Source organism: Acomys minous (genome assembly GCF_964271855.1).
Source record: "Acomys minous genome assembly, chromosome: 17".
NCBI classification, from domain to species: domain Eukaryota; kingdom Metazoa; phylum Chordata; class Mammalia; order Rodentia; family Muridae; genus Acomys; species Acomys minous.
In genome coordinates, this window is record NC_140500.1 from 60,361,720 (window position 1) to 60,380,577 (window position 18,858).

At 48.5% G+C, this 18,858-nt stretch overlaps 1 protein-coding gene across 10 annotated transcripts in view; it reads left to right on the top strand.

Annotated features, from left to right (window-relative positions):
• TET3 (tet methylcytosine dioxygenase 3) overlaps nucleotides 1–18,858 on the top strand; it is a 100,896-nt gene that overhangs the window by 60,920 nt on the left and 21,118 nt on the right. For all 10 annotated transcript variants that reach the window (XM_084765269.1, XM_084765268.1, XM_084765273.1 and 7 more), the window contains one exon: nucleotides 14,523–14,613. In XM_084765269.1, the coding sequence (XP_084621395.1) occupies nucleotides 14,523–14,613 (91 nt within the window). The remainder of the gene's footprint in view (nucleotides 1–14,522; nucleotides 14,614–18,858) is intronic.

The following is an 18,858-nucleotide window of genomic DNA, read 5'->3' on the forward strand; positions in this document are numbered from 1 at the left end:
GCCACAGTGTGCATGCGGAGGTCAAAGGTACTTGCTTCTCTTTCCACCTTGTGGGTCTTGGCTTCAGTGACGCTCCTTGCTTGCTCTCCGCAGTGTGCAAGTGTGGAGAGGGAGGGGTAGGTGGGAGGTCCCTCAGAAACTCAGGGTCCCTCTTTCATCATGAGTGGTTTCATTTGCCTCTTGCTAATGATAGAAAAATGCATTTCATCTATCTCCCCAGCCTGGTAGGCGTAGAACAGAGCTTTCTTTTTTTGTCTTAATGAGTATAAAATGAGGTGCATAGGGGTTAAGGAAAATACCCCAAGCCATGTGGGAGGCGCTCTCCCAAAAATAGTATGTTACGCTCCTTAGCTCTCCCACAGTGGAGCTCTCGTATATATATTTCAGAAAGAAAAGAAAAAGAAGAAACCTCACTTCACTTCTTGTCTTACTGTCCAGTGTGAGGAGCAGAAACAGATTTTTCTCTAAGAGTTAAATCATTTCTCTTTACCTTAATGGAGAAGGAGGAAGTACCACATGGGACTGAAAGGAGGAAAATGGTGACCTAATATCCAGATAGCAAAATATTCCTTTTCTGAAACCTGATAAAAGGAGCCCAAAGGAATACAAGAAAAGGAGAAAGTTCCTCGACCAAAGCAGGAAGGGCTCCCATCTTAAGCCACAAGTGCCCGGCTTGCCTGCCAGCATAGACGCTTGTTCAGGGAACAGCAGTAGGGTGCACAGCACTGGGTATTGGGGAAACAATCCTGGGGCCTCAGGAACCCCATAACTTAGAGACAGGAGAACACCTTTGGGGAAAGTGTATGCAGGCAAAGTGAGGAAGCTCACTTGAAGGACTTCACACCTCAGCATCTGGGAGGGTCAGCTCTCAGCTCTAGTTGGCTGGCAACCAGAGAGGCCGGATACTAGGAGCCAATCTGTAGGTGAGACCCAGCAGTGCCAGTCAGAGTGAGGCCACTGTACAGGGAGTAATCTTCACCGACACTCCACACAAAAGTCCTACCCAATGTGAGGCTTTTAAAAACTGAACGGAGTGGTCCAAAGTGCCCAAAGCCTGTCCCCATCAGGACAGAGCTTGTAACCCAGCCCTCAACACACAAAGCCAGGGGTCTAGAGCCATCAGTACCACAAAACATAGACCTGGGGCTAAACTCCTGCCCAGCTCCTGCCCCTCTTCTGGCCCACTGAGTTGCTTTCTCTGGGTTAGTTCCTAAGGGAAGAACTTGAGCAGTAGCTAAGTAAACAAGGGTAATAGTCTATTTCAGTCAAACAAGTCTAGAACTGTGGTTTTAATTGAAAGGAGGGCTAATTTATCCCTCTTGATTGAAGACATTTTGGGCTCAGAGCAGATACAATAGTGCTGGCATCCAAAGGGCATGGATGATGCTGAGCCCCAGCCACAACAGCTTACAACAAAGAAGTATCCACCCCACAACATCCATTGCAAAAATAGTATGAGAAAGCCGCAAGTGAGAGACGCCTTGGGCATATAAGACTCCCCTGTCAAAGATTACTTAATGCCGAGGCTGGTGTTAGCCGCCTATAATCCTAAGGACTCTGGTGCCTGAGGTAGGAAGAGCCAAAGTTGAAGATCTGATTAGAGTGAGGTCAAGGCCAGCCCACACAATTAGCAAGACCCTGCCTCGGAGTAAAAAGCATAGACAGGTGTAGGGGGCAAACCGAAACTGGGAATGGTATGAAAGAGCACCTTTGGTGTAGGGCTCCACCAAGGCACGCTCAAACATGGGAGCCTCACTCTACAGTAAGAATGAGGGGTAGATCGCTGGAGGCAGAGGCAGGTGGATCTCTGAATTTATTTGTTCCTAGGGCTAAGGCTGTGTTCCACTGCAGGTGGTAGGTTGTACCATCAGCTAACCAGAGTGGTTGTAATGACTTAAACTCTGCATCCCTACCAGCAGGTAGTGCCGGTCTTTGCCACTGCGGCATGTGATAGACTCTCACTGTGCCGTTATGCATAGCTTCTCCGTGGCTATTTTCATACACCCTCTTTGGTAAAGGGTCCGTGTGACTCTGTTGACCTGTGTCTCGTTGATTAGTAAAGGTTTTTACGTTGGAGATATCTATTGCAGCTCTCTGGGTATTGAAATATTCTTGAGTGACTGAGATCAGTGCTCGGTTAAATCCCTATTCGTGCATGTACAGGACTCACTAAGATATGTCCATGCTGAGTACGCCTTTAATCCCAGCACTTGGGATGTAGATGCAGGCGGATCACTGTGAGTTCGAGGCCAGCCTGGACACGACTGACAGGGCTGTTACACGGAGAAACCATATCTGGGTAGAGGGGAGATGTCTGATATTCAGGAATGCACAAAATAATGACAGCCGGGGAAGTTGTGCTAGCGGAGGGGCTCGCAGTGAACGCTACCGACAGTCAGAATGAGTGTAGAGGAACTGGTAGTTCTCTAAACAGAAGCCCCACCAAGCATGGTGGTGCCTGCCTGTAACGCCTGCACCTGGGTGCTGGAGGCAGAAATGTAAATTCAAGGTCATCCTTGGCTACAAGCTGAGATTAAAGCCAACTTGTGTAGACTGAAGTCTACACACAACCCTGCCTCCAGGACCAGGATGTCAAATAAAATGCAAAGGTCACTCCTACTCTAAATGAATTTATTACATTGTGTACCTTTCTCCCTCTTTTATTCCTCACTTCCCTCCCTTCCTGAGTAGTTCAGAATTCACTCTGTAGACTCGGCTAACCTGGAATTCACTCTGTAGACCAGGCTGGCTTGGAATTCAGAGAACTGCCCTCCTCTGCCTCCTGAGTGCTGGGGCCAAAGGCGTGTGCCACCACTTTCTGCTTATATTAAAACATTTTATCATCCAGAGAGGAAAGTATAATCACAAGAACACTATCAAAAAGCAGATGGTAAGGCTGGGCGTGGTGGCGCACGCCTTTAAGTCCCAGCACTCAGAGGCAGAGACAGGCAGATTGTTGTGAGTTCCAGGCCAGCCTGGTCCAGGACAGCCAAGCTACACAGAAAAACCCTGTCTCAAACAACAACAACAACAACAACAACAAAGCAGATGGTAAAGGAGATGGAAGACATTCTAAAGACACTAACTCTTCCACCTCCAAAGACCCACTAGTGTTAGCAAAAACATAATAGAGATTGTCCAAGTTAGAAGTGGTATGGTGTGGGGGGGGGGAATACAAAACTATGGCAAAAACCAGGAAATAATGTTCATTGCTTACTAATTTTCATGAAATACCAAATGCCAGGAAGCAAAATGTTATAAGTAGGCTCATCCCTCCTAATGGCTTGCAGGCTCCTAGTGTTAGCACCGCCGAGAAGGCTGTTAAGCTTCATTTTGCTGCGGGAAGCACCAGGCATTGGTTGCTGACGCAGAGCATATGTAGCACATTATCTCAGCCTTGTAGAGTAGTGTCTTTACCCCCACCCCCATGCCCCCCACACCCCCACCCTGCACCCCCACACGCCCCACACCCCACCCTGCACCCCCACACACCCCACACACCCCACACCCCCAGTGACACAGCACTGCCTGCAGAGAGCTCCAGCTACAGCCCTTGCAGGGCAGCCAAATCTAAGCGTCCGTCAGAGAGACCAGGGCCAGCTTGCTCCCTTGACGCATCTGCACTCTGGGCTCATGGTGTTAGTTAACATGCTTCTGGATATTTGTGTTTCATGTGGACTGAAAGTGAGGTCTAAGGGCTTGTTTAGCCCCTGTTAGTGATGCCCTGTTAACCACTGTTAGGGCAGTGAGAGTGGGTATTGCTGTTAGGAAGTTACTCAGCCCCCTTTGCATCCAGGTCATTCTTGTGATGGCCAAAGCCGCTCGGATCCCCATGATCCTCTGAATGGATTAGTTTTTCATCGCTCATGGTAGAGTGATGATTTTGTCATTCTCTCAGTCTTTACCTATATTTGATTCCTGGCATGTTTCTGGATGTGAGCAGATTTAGAAAGCATTCTGTCTAGGTGAAATAGTCTAGTCGCAGAACCGTGTACTCGGCATGATTCCACTTAGGTAAGCTGACTAACACAGTCCAACTTGCAGCTTCCCGCTTCCCCACACCCCTGACCCCCTGACAGCCATCAGTATGTTTAATTAAAGTGTCCTCAAAAAGAATGTGCTGTGGCTCAGAATTGAAACAAGAGGTTACTATAAATGCAGTGAAGAGCACTTGCTGCTCTTCTAGGGGGGCTACATTTGCCTCCCAGCACCGTGGTAGGTGGCTCACAATTGCCTGTAACTCCAGCTCCAGGGAATCGGATGCCTTGAGTACCTGCACTCCTCACCCCCAACCCCAACCCCTCTCTCAGACACACACACTTAAAAATAATTTTTTTCAAAACCATTTGATGCTTAACAACACACAGTGGACACAGTGGACGTGGTTGTGGAAAGTGGTGCCCTGATTATTTAGCTCCTGCTGTTTTCTGTATATACTGATGGGTTCTGTTTAGACAAGTCGCAGAGCTTTTCTACAAGCCCAATTTCAAATGATATAAAGGTGTTCCCATGCTCTACAAAGCAGTTTTCCCTCTTTTTGGTGCATGCAAACACTGCAAAGACCAGCAAATGAAAGAGCCCCCCCCCCACTTCCCGTGGTTGTAAAGAAAGGTCTCTCTCTTTGTATTCCTCTGTCATTGGTTTCATTGGTTAAGTGTTTCTCTTCCAATGCTTACATCTAATGTGTGTTTGCTACAGTTGCCTTTTTGCTTGGCTTCTCCAGGTTTGACTGGTTAAAGCACCTTCAGGCCAGCTCCAGAGCTCTTTGGACATAGCTTACCCCTGCCCACTCCCCACCCCTCAGGCATTCTGTCTGTGCTTGTTTGCTTTTTCTGCAAGATGTTTGAACTACATGCCTCCTCTTCTGGCCTTAGACCTCGAGTTGACCCTTCCTCTGAGCCCCTTGGTTCTTTGGTGGATGGTATTTAAAAGTCAGAATAAAGCACTGGCGTGTCCGCAGCTCCTAGAGGGTTGGGGCTTTTAGCCTGTTTCAGTGAGTAGAGACTACATTCATAGTGATTGCTGTAGTTTGGCTATTGATGCCTTTCAAAGGCCCACGTGTTGAAGGCTGGGCTCCTAACCTGTGGCACTACTGGGAGAAAGTGAACCACTAGGAGGTGGGCTCTAATGGAAGTAAGTTAGGCCATTGGGAATATGCACTTGTTGTGTGGCAAACCTTTTCCTGGAAAGATGCACATCTACTCACCCCACATAGGGTTCTCAAAAAACCCCCAAAGTACAGATACCACCAAAGTCCAATTTAGTGAACAAGTGAGTTTTATTGGAGTTACTTACAGGACTATGGGTAAAGGGTTACTTACAGGGACAGAAATGACTCCAACAGCTGCATCCAGGGCGGCCTACCCCAGCATGGTGACAGCTCACAAAATCTGGGAAACCTGAAGCACACTCCAGCCTACAGGCAGCTCAGCAGGTTGGGGAGTGTCCTTTCCGAGTGACTCTGCTCTGAACCTCTTCCAGGCAGTTCAGCATGTTTCTGTGGCTTCCAGGCAGATGTTCTGGTTGTAGGACAAACCCAGCTCTTCTTGCTTACTCTGGTAGGGAGGGGCCTAGTGAATCTGGTCCGTTTCAGGGACTTCCTTATGCTACTCTGGGTTGCTTACCTTGTTGCTTAGAGAGCATCGCTGCAGGATGCATCTCCTTCCTCTTCTCTTTTTCCCTGCTGCCGTAAGGAGAACAGGCCTCCTAAGCCCCGCGTTCCTACGGTGATGCTCAGCATCAGACCAGTGACCGCTGGCTGAATTGTCTGACACCATGAGCTAGAGCAAACCTTCTCTCGTTGTAAGTTCATTATCTCAGGTGTGTAGGTCTCTGTCATGTTGAAAAGCTGAGCCACACATTAAACATTTGCAATTCAAATGAAGCATAGGGTTTTTACATAACTTTGATATTTATAGTTATATCTCTTTTTTAAGATTTTTTTCTTTATTTCATTATGTATACAGTATTTTCGCCTGCGTGTACCCCTGCATGCCAGAAGAAGGCACTGATCTCATTATAGATGGTTGTGAGCCACCATGTGGTTGCCAGGAATTGAACTCAGGACCTCTGGAAGAGCAGCCAGTGCTCTTAACCTCTGAGCCACCTCTCCAGCCCCTATAGCTGTATCTCTTAATGTTAACACCTAACTCAGGAAACTATAAAGGTGCCGGTTGTCATGGTGATTTATGTAAAGCAAACCGTGGTCCAGTGAGGCGGCTCACCTTGTTGTGCATGCCTGTCAGCCCCGGCTTGACCCCTGGAGCTTGTGTAAAGGTGGAGAGAGAACAGACCCCATACCACCTCCCACCTCAACACATGTGTTGTGGCATATATGTGATCACACAAAATAAAAATTTAAGGCAAAAAGCTGTAAAATGGGATATTTACATAACAAAAAATGGGCGCTGTTGGGGTTTATGTGTGTACACACAAGTTTCATAGTTAAACATATGTGTTGGATCAGATTTATTTTTCCTAGAATGTCCACTCCCATATAAAAAAACATGCTCAGGAAAGGAAGTGCACTTAAAAGAAATGGTGTTTTTAAGACGCACCTGGGCTGTGTGGTCAACTGCTGCCAAGTGGCCTTGCCTTTTTTCTTGGGGTGTCTCCCCTGTGTTTCGGCAGCTCTCCCAGAGAAACCTGACCAGCCAGTTTCTAGACTGGCTCGGTTAGGGACGGAACTGCCAGGCCTCAGTTTCCAGCTTCCCCTTCACCGTGTGAGCTGATGTTGTCCGACCTGGGGCAGAAGGTAGCCACCAGAGTCACCCTGGTGCTCGGTTACCTTGCAAGACCCTCTGGTTAGCTCATTCCTTTGAACTTTCTCTGCACAGCAGAAGCTGGAGCAAAGCCCACAAGTTCTGTCACAGTCACATCCTGTTTTCTGTATGCCATGCTGTCGCTGTCTACTAAGCACCTATAAAGAGTGCTCAAACCACTAACTCCAACCCCCGCATCCTCGAGGCTGCTCTCTCGGGGCCTCCACCGTGCTTCCTCTGTCTGTCGGCTCCTGCTTTTGTATGGCTCAGAATAGGGTGTATTTGGAGCAAGTCATTTTTGTAAACTGTGCTTGGAGCCACTCAGAAAGTGCTGAGGCCTCGGCACCTGGCAGCTCATCAAATCCTCAACTGCTCTGCAAACGTATATCTACCCACCTTTTAGTTGCTTTGGGGCTTATGAAGGTTGTGTAAGTCGCTCGCAGCCTCACAGTTGTTGACAGAGCCTGAACAATAGCAGCCTGTTGAGTTCATGTTTGTGCCAGACGCTGGGCTGAGCCTTTCATTTTGTACGCAGAGGCATAGGGATTAGAGAGGTTGGGAATGTAACCACCATTGCTGCCCAGGTTCCTGTCCACGAGATCATATTTGTTCTTCTGCGTACCACTAGTGGTTACCTAGCAGACCGGATCCTCTCCTTGATACCCGGCATGTACCAGGCGCCCAGGAAAGCTCAGTTGGGCCTCACGGCAGATGCTTGGTGGGTAAAGTGCTTTCTGTGTAAGCACAAGGGCCAGCATTTAGGTCCCCAGGACCCACATGAACATCTGTAGCCCCAGAGCTGGGTGAAGGACACCGTTGGCGCAGGAGGTGGTTATTGGACAGCCAGTCTAACCAAAATGCCGAGCTCCATGTTCAGAGAGAAATTTTGTCTCAAAGGGCGGGGAGGAAAGGTAGAGGGCTATGGGGGTGGGGTGGCTCAGTGAATAAAGTGCTCACCGTGCACAAGGACTGGAATTTGGATCCCTAGAACCCACCCAGATGCTAGGTAGGCATAACGGCCTACCTGTAATCCTAACACTCTGAAGGGTGACCTGGCTGGCTGGACTAGCTGGGTTGGCCAAATCTGCGTTCAGTTTGGAGACTTCGTCTCAATGAATAACGTAGAGGTGGGTTGGGAAAGATGCTTGTTATCCACTCAGGCCCTTGCACACATTCACACATACACGTATCTGCACATGTGTGAGCATTCACAGAAGACACACAGTATTGATGCTTGGCCTACACACACACACACACACACACACACACACACACACACACACACACACACACACACACACACACGGGCCTGTGCGGGTGTGTGGCGGGAGCCTGTGGCGACGGTGTGCGGTCCCAAGTGTGGGGGTTGTGGTGAGATGGTGTGGTGTGGGGCAGTTGTGGGACAGTGTGGAAATTGTGTTCTCTCTTCCGTCTAGAGTCCTCAGCAGGAAGAGCCATGAGCAGACTTCTGTTTGTCTGTGGTGTGGAAGGGTGCCTTACGGGTATGGGGACTTGCTTTGAGGAGAGCGACTGCTGTCCTGGTCTGGGCCAGAGAAGCCATCAGGAGCATCTGCCTGGCTGCACGTAGGCATAGAAAACAGCTCTTTAAAACGAGGCTAAGAGATGACTGAACTCAGTTTAAGCTTGCCGTATCTATGTTACTAGCATTGGTAATGCTAGTATAGCTTTATGCTTATGTGTGTACAGATGTGTATAGCATTGGAAATATGGCCACCCTCGATGAAAATACCTGGAAGTAATTTTCTGTACATAAATCTAATTCCAACATAGGGTTCAGTAATGTCCGTTGGTGGGGCTGTAGGTTACTTATGATAATTTCCCATTATGAACAACAATACCAGGGACATTTGTGTCCCGTCGTCCCATCCCTATCCATTTCCCCACCGTAGCTCCTGACCTTCAGTTGACACGACCCTCTGTATAGCCCAGGCTGGCCTGGAACTTGCTATGTAGCCCAAGCTGGTCTCAAACTCACAAGGCATTTTCTTCACCCTCCTCTGAGTGCTGAGATGACAGATGCCTGCAAATCCAACTGAATTCCTAAACATAAATTCTTTAAAATTGCTGGGTCAGACCAATTGTGCACTTGTTTTAGCACGTGGCTGTGTTGCTCTCCACACCGCTTGTTTCCTGTGCCCTCTCCAGTACACAGACTTAACAAGTGACCCATCGAAAAAGGAGAGAAATGGCTTCAGACGTGTCCAAGCCACTTGTAATTCTCCAAGAATCAAACACCTTTTCTTTTCTCTTTAGTTGTGGTAGAGCTTGGTGTATTAAGGAAACTAGTGTGGTGTTCCAGATTGTTCTCCTGGGTATGATGTTTGTCTTCAGCACTTTTGATTGTGATTACTGTAAGGTTCCCTTTAGTTAGACTTATTAGGGTCTTTTGCTTTAAATCAGTGGCTAGTGGATTTTATGTCATGTTTTGAGATATTCCTTACTCTGTGATAACTTGAATAATCTGTTTTTTTCAGCATTCGTGTAATTTTTAAACGTTTGGGGTGTGTGTGTGTGTGTGTGTGTGTGTGTGTGTGTGTGTGTGTGTGTGTGTGCGCGCGCCCTCAGAGGCCAGAGGAGGCACTGGATAACCTGGAGCTAGAGCTACAGGCAGTCGTAAGCTGCCTGACAGGGGCTGGGGTAGGGTGAACTCTGGTCTTCTGGAAGAGCAACAAATGCTCTTCAACTCCGACTTTTGGGGAGTGAGGGGTAGCTCTAAAATTCTAACTAGGGATCAAATAGTTCCATCCAGTTGACCCAAAGTTAAGCATTGAAAAATCCCATCCCTCCCCTGTGGTACAATGCTATGAGGGTAGCTTGTGTGGGTCCCTTGCCTGTGCAGCAGGAACAACTGCTCTTTAATGGGAGTAGCGGTGTGTGTGTGTGTGTGTGTGTGTGTGTATGTGTGTGTGTGTATGTGTGTGTGTGTATCCACCATAAAACAGTATAATGTTCTATATAAAATTAAAATGGACTCTTAAATTATTTAATATTTTATGTGCATGTGGTTTTGCTTGCGTGTATGTCTGTGCACCACGTGCATGCTTGGTGCCCACAGAGGCCAGAAGAGAGCATCACATATCCTAGAACTGGAATTGAGATGGTTAAGAGCCACCATGTGGGTGCCAAGAACTGAACTCAGGTCCTTAGGAAGAGCAGCCAGTGCTCTTAACTGCTGAGGCATCTCTCCAGCTCCCTAGACTTTTTTTTTTTTTTTTTACCATGTTTTACATTATAAAATTGTAAGGTTTTGACTCACAGGACAGCTTGCCAAGCCTTCATTTACAGTTCCATGAACATTTATAAAACGAATGCCCACATCAGCACCAAATACTTACAGATCTAGGCCATGCCCGTCCCGAGGCTCCTCTGACCCCTCCTATCCTTTTCTTGTTCCTGAACCCCCGAGAAACCATTGTCCTTACCTTTTTTTTTTTAAAACAATGCCGTACTTGATTTTCTTTTGAAAATGCATTTTCTGAAGGTCAGATTTCATTGGGTGTCTGAGTGTCCTGTCTCCTTCTGCCACCTCTGTGTGGATTTCTAAGCAGCATTGTTTAGCCACCCCTATCTTTGAATGTTTAAGCAGAATCTAGTTTGCTGGCTCAGGCTTGGCCTTCAGCCCCCGACTGTGCTCGTGTGGTGGTCGGCACATCCTGGATGCATCCCAGCCGTGACTACTACATTTTATTTATCCATCTTCTGTTGCTGGATTATGAGTGTGTGTTAGGATGTACTGTTATCAGTAGCCCCACCCCACACTGGACAGCTTAAGCGAGCATTCTCACAGGCCAAAGACGCTGTAACTGGTGGGAGCTCCCTTTCTAGCTGGGATATAGGCTCTTCCCTGATGCAGGAGGACAAGCAGAAGAGTTAAGATTTCTGTGTCTCTTGTGTGTGTACATGTGTATAGAGATCAGACTCAACATCTAACTTCTGATCATTTTCATCTTTTTTTTTTTTTTTTGAGACAAGGTCTTTCAGTGAACCTGGAGCTCATCAGCTTGGCTAGGCTGGCTAATGAACTCAAAGGATCGACCTAGTTTTGTGTGCGTGTACACACACACACACACACACACACACACACACACACACACACACACACAGTCCCATCTCTCTAAGCTGTACTTATAGATACAAGTTGACATGCCCCCCGTTTCTATGGTTGCTGGGGAGCTCAGGACTCATGTTTATACAGTAAGCTCTTTACTCACTGAGCCATCTCCCCAGTCCTCTCCCCCTCTCTCCCCCCCTCTTCCCCCCTCCCCCCTCCCCCTCTCTCCCCCCTCCTCCCCCCTCCTCCCCCCTCCTCCCCCTTCTTCCCCCCTCCTCCCCCTCCTCCCCCCTCCTCCCCCTCTTCCCCCTCCCCCCTCCCCCTCTCTCCCCCCCTCTTCCCCTCTCCCTCTCTCCCCCCCTCTTCCCCTCTCCCTCTCCCTCTCTTCCCCCCTCCCCCTCCCCCTCTCTTCCCCTCCCCCTCCCCCCCCCCTCCCCCTCTCTTCCCCCTCCCCCTCCCCCTCCCCCTCCCCCTCCCTCTCTTCCCCCCTCCCCCTCCCCCTCCCCCTCCCCCTCTCTTCCCCCCTCCCCCTCCCCCTCCCCCTCCCCCTCTCTTCCCCCTCCCCCTCCCCCTCTCTTCCCCCTCCCCCTCCCCCTCTCTTCCCCCTCCCCCTCCCCCCTCTCTCCCCCCTCTCCCCCTCTCCCCCCTCTCCCCCTCTCCCCCTCTCCCCCTCTCCCCCTCTCCCCCTCTCCCCCTCTCCCCCTCTCCCCTTCTCCCCCTCCCCCTCTCCCCTTCTCCCCCTCCCCCTCTCCCCCTCTCTCCCCCCCTCTCCCCCTCTCTCCCCCCCTCTCCCCCCCCTCTTCCCCTCTTCCCCTCTTCCCCTCTCTTCCCCTCTTCCCCTCTCTTCCCCTCTCCCCCTCTCTCCCCCTCTCCCTCCCTCCTCATCTCTTTGATGGATAGATGCATGGATGGGTGCATGGATGGATAGGTAGGTAGGTAGATAGATAACACATGCTTGTAGATACATGGGTAGAATTTATAGGCATAGTGGTGCTCAGTATGGATGTTAGCAACTGAATTCTGGTCCTCTGTATAAGAGATCTTAACTGCTAAGCCATCTCTCCAGCCCCAAGGCTCACTTCCATGGCCTAGTTACTTCTTGGGAACCTCACTTCATGATGCCTTCACACCGGGGTTTAGAATTCAGCTTATACTGTTGGGCATAGCCTCTTCCTGCCCCCCCCCCAGGCAGGGTTTCTCTGTGTGGCCTTGGCTGTCCTGGGTGCAGCCTTTTTAACCTTGCATGTTGCTTCCAGTTTTGACTATTGCTAATAATACTGTAAAAATCCTTTCATGCATGTTTTGATGTGTGTGGCCAGAATTTCTCATGGAATCAGATAACAAATGATGGCTTTGAAGCAATGTTTACTCTAAATGTATGTGTATATTTGAAGGTCAGAGGGCAATTTGTATAGGAGCTGGTTCCCTCCTCCTAGCACATGGGCTCCAGGTACCAAAGTCAGGTCTTATGGGGCTTGATGGCAAGTGCCTTTACCCACTGAGCCATCTCACTAGCCTTGGGTTTTCCTTGTTTGAAAGATAACAAACTTTTATTTTTTGTATTGATCATTAGTAATTATAAGTGTCAAACATCTTAACATACTCTTATATTGTCTTATATAATTGCATACATTTAAAAGTGAGAGGCTGACGCTGGTACCCTACTCCCTGGACTCCTGAACCCTCTTCAGTGGGCTTCCATCAATTTCCTTTCTCTGTTGGTGTCTAGTTGTCTCCTTTAACAGGAGCCAAACGTAACCAACTTAAGTATGTGTGGCTTACAGTTACCATCTGTCTGTCAGCCTTACAGTAGCCATTCAGAACACCTGTCCCAAGTGATTGCTGCTCTTGGAGTCTGGCTCTTTTACTTTGAAATTTTCACTTAAGCTTATTTAAAAGGGCATATTTTATCTTATTTTAGCAGATAACCCTCACACAGCATGAAATTAGCCATTTCAAAGTTAGTGATGAGGACACACACATCGTGCAACCAGCTCTTGCCTAGTTCTGAAATTCTTTCACTACCCGCAAAATGAAACCCGTGCCAGTTAGGCTGTTACTCCCCATCTCTTTCCCTTTCAGCCACCACTCTTTCTGTTACAGATTTATCTACTTGGGGAAATTTGCACAAATGGAACCATATACTGTGGGGCCTTTCTGGCTTCTTTTACTTAACAGTGTTCTCAGGCTCCATGAACGTCAGCATGTATCAGCACTTTGTTTCTATTTATTTTTTAAATTTTTTTACTTTTTTTTTGTTTTTTTGTTTTTTTGTTTTTCAAGGCAGGGTTTCTCTGTGTAGCCTTGACTGTCTTGGATTCCCTTTGTAGACTAGGCTCTCCTCAAACTCACAGTGATTCACCTGCCTCTGCCTCCCAAGTGCTGGGATTAAAGGCATGCGCCACCACACCTGGCTGAATTTTTATTAGATTTTATGATGCAAAGGTCAGAACTTGCAGGAGTCAGTTCTTTCCTTCCACTATGTGGGTCCAAGAATGAACTCAAGCCTCTGAGCTTGCCTGACAAGCACATTTACCCACTGAGCCAGATCACCGGCCCCATTTCTGTTGGTTTGTTTTTTAACTGTGATAAAATAAAATACATCTAACAAAAAGTTGACACTTAATCATGTATAAATGTATGTGCGGTCAGGGCCCTTAAATACATGTGCCGTACCTTCATTCTGCCATCGCCACTGTCTGTTTCCAAAACTCTTTGTCACCTTAAACAGCCGCCCTGTGCTGTGAAGCAGTAACCCCACATTCCTCGCTCTTCAGCCTTTGATAACCTCTAGTGTGCTCCCTGTGTTTGATGAACCGGCCTCTTATAGATAATCCATGTAACTGAATTCTTAATGTATTTGTAGTTTCGTTTTTGAGACAGGGTCTCTTGTAGCCTGTGACAGCCTTGGGTTTGCCACGTAGCTGAGGTTGGCAGCCTCCTCCTGATCTTCCCAGTTACCAGGGTTACAGGCGTGCATCACTGTACCTGCTGTGTCTAGTGTGTTTCACTGAGGCTCGTTATGCGACAGATAGCCATATCAGAACTTCGTCCTGCTGGACCTGGTGCCACAGGCATGGAGTTTGCCTACTCAGGAGCCTGAAGAGAAGGATCTCCATTGCACACGTGGCCAGAGTAACTTAGCAACGCACTGTCTTAGTTTCCTCTAAGGGTCTGGGAATAATACCTCAGTGGTGGGAGTTACTGTATAGTTTGCTTAAGGTCTTGCATCCAACCCCCAGTACTGCAAAAAGAACTTACTCCTCCTTGGGGCCAAGTGATGCTCTTTTGGTGGATTTGGATGGTACCACATTTAACTTACTGTTCTGCCTGTTGATGGATGCTCGTGTTTGGAGGTGCTGCTGCTGTGAACTCTGGAGTTTGGTTCCCTTCGGTGGTGTTTCTGGGGTAGCTTGCTGACTCTAGCTTTATTGGCTGCCGGTGAGCTGAATTCCAAATGGCTAGGCTGCCCTCTTGACAAGACTTGGTTTTATCAATTTCTTAAACTTCCCCATTTGACGGATGTGCTTTATTATGAATTTAATTCTATTGTGTATTTCCTGATAGGAATCGAGCAGTTTTTACAGCTATTTGTGACATACTTATTAACTTCCTACTAGTGGTTTGCCTTTCTGAATTAGTGTTGCCTAATTGTCTCCAAATAATGCTTGCTCTTGGTATTTCTGCAGAACAAATAGTGGAGAAAGATGAAGGCCCATATTACACTCACCTGGGATCTGGCCCCACAGTAGCCTCTATCCGGGAACTCATGGAGGAGCGGTGAGTGACGCTGGCATCCAGGGAGAGTGGGGAGCGGAGCGCCGGTGGAATGTGGAAGCACCTGAGTCCATAGGGTCACGATAGATGGCACCAGGGAGAACCCCCACATCTGGATGGTGGCAGGTTCAGAGCAGGAATCTCTCTCACTTTCTGTCGTGAGTTTCATGCCATCTGTAGGTCTGCCCTCGTGTGCCCCGACCCCTTTTCTTGTTCCCAAAAAAGCTTTATTGAAGAAATACCGCTGTGTGGTGTTATCGCTTATGGAGTTAGTCGTCCACAGCCGGGTTTTCTTGGGTAACTTTTCTACACTGCTGCTTGGCATGCTCCCATGCTCCCTTGTCCGCTTGATGTCCCGCAAAAGGGTGCTTAGAGCTCACGTTCTGTTGGCATCGGGTGGGTTGTCTTGTTTTGATTTCCCACCCCCACCCAAATTATGTCATAACTGGAGTCTGCCCTGATTTACTGTATAGGATGTTCTGGATTCATGTTGCACATTGATCCAAGGAGTCCTGAAAGGCTCTGGGGACTTTGGGGTCAGCGTACATGTTGCTACAAAAGTGGTTCATTGTTTTCAGGTCACTTTAGAGGAAAAGACTGAGTGAGGTTATGGCTTTTTTTCCTTTTTTGTAGTTGAAGGTATCATGAGTTTACCAATTCAGTACTGAATTGGAGTGGGGTTTTTGTTTGTTTTCTTTTTCAAGACAGGGTTTCTCTGTGTAATCCTGGCTGTCCTGAATTCACTCTGTAGACCAGGCTGGCCTTGATCTTGGAGATCCACCTGCCTCTGCTTTCCTGTGGGGTTATTTAACAGCTCTTCGTTCTTTTCTTTTCTTTCTTTCTCTCTTTCTTTCTCTCTTTCTTTCTTTTTAAAGTTGTTCACATAAAGACTTTTTATGGAAATTTTGTTATTTGTTTTTAGACAGGGTCTCTCTCTGTCTCCCGGGCTGTTCTAGAACTCCCTATGTAGACCAGGCTGTCTTCAAACAGAGAGCCACCTGTTTCTGCTTTCTGAGGGCTGAGATTAAAGGTGTGTACCACCATGCCTGGTTCACATAGAGCCTTTAATGTCTGATCCTATGCTTATTGCTGAGTCCCCTTGGGGGTTATATAACTCAGTTTTCTTATCTACAAAGCAGAGCTGGCATTATAGGAGTGCTGTGCACACAGACTGGACTGGCATGGAAACTGAACCATTACAAGTGCTCCAGAAAGCGTGGGCAGTCCTTGTCGTGTGTGTACACTGATGTGTTCAAAACCAACCATTAGAATTTGAAATAGAACAAAGCAAAGATGATCTACCTTTGCTTGTGTATGTGCATAGCATTTTGTGGGAGGCTTAGTGGCTTAGGTCCTACAGACATGGGAGCCGGGTCTTCTGTGATGAGGGGAGCTGGGCTCAGCGTGTCAGTGCAGCGGGAATGGGATGGAGACCGGGATTGCTGTAAGCTGAGCTGGATGGAGGTCACTGATCTGCAGTAATTGCTCTTCATTTCCCAAGCCATCTGGAAACGTTTCTGTTCAGAATAACCATCAGAAAAGCCACTTGGTCAAAGACCAACTCCAAGTGCAGTCTTGATTTAAAGGGTCCTGCCTGAGCCCGGGACAAGAGACTTAGATCCGGGTGTGTTTGTGTCTCCTTGCGTGTCTGCCACAGTTTGTAGACTGCACCGGGACACATTTGGAGGATGGCTTTATTTTGTTTTTTGTTTTTTCAAGACAGGGTCTCTCTGTGTTAGCCTTGGCTGTCCTGGACTCGCTTTGTAGACCAGGCTGGCCTCGAACTCACAGCGATCCGCCTGCCTCTGCCTCCCGAGGGCTGGGGTTAAAGGCATGCACCACCACACCCGACCAATGATGACTTTTTTATTGTTGGGGTTTTTTGTTTTGTTTTGCTTGTGGTGGGGGGCGTGTTTTTTGTTTTTTGTTTTTAATTTGTTGAGACAGTTTTGGACAGCCCAGGCAGACCTCACACTTAACTGTGTATCTGACACTGGCCTTGATGTCCTGTCCGCCTGCTTCCACCTTCAAGTGCTGGTGTGACCCAGCACTCCAGGCCTGCCAGTGGTTTTGGTAAGGGAGTGCAGGTCTTTGCTCAGGTCTGAGCTGGGAGAGTGTGATTTTGGTTTTAGTTGGATTTGGTTGTTCTCCTTTGGACAGGGATGTTAGTAATTCTATAAGATTTCCAGACAGCTCTCTAATTTTAGCAGAGGACACTCTGAAACAAGGATTTGGAGGGAGGGATCGAGTTGAGATTGACCCCCCCCCCTCTGCTTTAAAAAATAACAGCCAACTATAGATTCTTCAGAAACAGATCCAAGGGACGATCCCCTCCGAGAGCTGGGAATGCCTGTTTGTTTCCCTCAGCAAATGGCTTGTTTCCACCATGAGGGCCCCATGAGTCACGGAGCAGGTTGTGCCTCTATCTTTGTATTGGCTGCCAGTGAGCTGAGAGCCAGGTCTGATCACCCCACCCCAGGAAGAGCTCGAGGGGCTCACCTTTGGCGGAAAGAGTCCTCACCTTTGGCGGAGGGAGTCTGAATCTTATGACTTGCCCCTAAGGAGTCACTGCTGACCTGCTTGCCCATAGGACAGATTATTGTGGGCTCATCTCTAACACACCAAGCCTGTGGTCACATTTTGTACAGCAGCCCATCTTCCCTTCTCTCTTCTGAGTTTATCTTACAGATGTCTTACTTTTCTGGAACAAGGAAGAAAGCAGGTGGGCAATGCATTTCTTGCTGTTGTGGCTTGTCCAAGCTGATTTTTTAATTTTTGTTTTAATGTATATGAATGTTCTATCTGCATGTACACCCGCATGTCAGAAGAGGGCATCAGATCTCATTATAAATGGGTGTGAGCCACCATGTGGTTGCTGGGAATTGAACTCAGGACCTCTGGAAGAGCAGCCAGTGCTCTTAACCGCTGAGGCATCTCTCCAGCCCCACAGCTGACTTTGTCTGCACCTCTCTTCACAGGAGGACTCTATTGTTGGGTTAGCCAAAGTCGGGGAAGGGCACACACTGACATCAAGGGAGTTTTGATGGCTTTTGTAGCTGCCTGTAGGGCACAGATCTAGAGGAGGGAGTGGAGTTGAAAGCAGATTCTAAAATACCCCAGTGTGTTCATAGGCATCATGGACACCCAGGTCCTGGTGCTGATAGATAATTAGAATCAGTGGTCACGCTACAATCTGTGGATGGCCCAGGGCGCAGAGCCTTAAAGGGTCCTCTGCAGCCTGCCACTGTAGAGAGCCTGCCACTGCAGAGAGCCTGCCACTGCAGAGAGCCTGCCACTGCAGAGAGCCTGCCACTGCAGAGAGCCTGCCACTCCAGAGAGCCTGCCACTCCAGAGAGCCTGCCACTCCAGAGAGCCTGCCACTGCAGAGAGCCTGCCACTGCAGAGAGCCTGCCACTGCAGAGAGCCTGCCACTGCAGAGAGCCTGCACTGCTCGTGGGTCCTGTGAGCTCGGGGAGGACAGATCTCATTCATATGCTAGTGCTAGCCCTGGGGAAGTCCAGATTTAATGCTTCTCAAATTTGAGCAGGGGTCCAAAGCTGCTGGGGGACGGTGAGAGCACAGGCAGGGCCCTGGGCCCCATTCCTGGTCTGGGTAGGACCTGATAACCCACCTACCTACCTGGCTCCCAGCGAGACCTGCTGATGATCCTGGGGCCAACCTTCCAGAACCATAGGCCAAGCTTGTTAGCTGTCCTCGGTGAGGCTTCGGCCAGTCCTGACAGACTCAGAATCTGGTAGTTTTAGGTTCGTCATGGTTAGGCAGGAGGTAAGGCATTTAAGATGAAAGAAGCAAAGCAGCAGTTGCCTGTCAGGTTCTGTTCTAGAGGTAAATGGGCAAGCAGGACGGCTCGGTGGGTAGAGGCATTAGCCTTCAAGCCTGAGTGTAACCTTAAAACCCTCGTGGCTGAAAGGAGAGACTGTCTCCCACAAGCTGTCCTCAGATCTCCATACATAGACCATGCTGTGCCCCCCACCCCCAGTGTTTTCAGTTTTTATTTTTTCAAGGAACAAAAAAAAAAAAAAAGAGTCTAGCTGGTTAGGCAACTTGGCCCTTTCTTTTTGGTCTCCAGTGCAAACTTTGAGGAGCTTTGTCACCAAGGACAGGACAGCGGGGAAGGAGCTAGCTGGCCGGAAAGCCAGCACCGGTGTCCTCAGCTCACCCTGCTGTGGGAAATATGATAGTTGTCTCAGAGAGATCTGTGGCAGCCTTACGCTAGTCTCCAGCAGG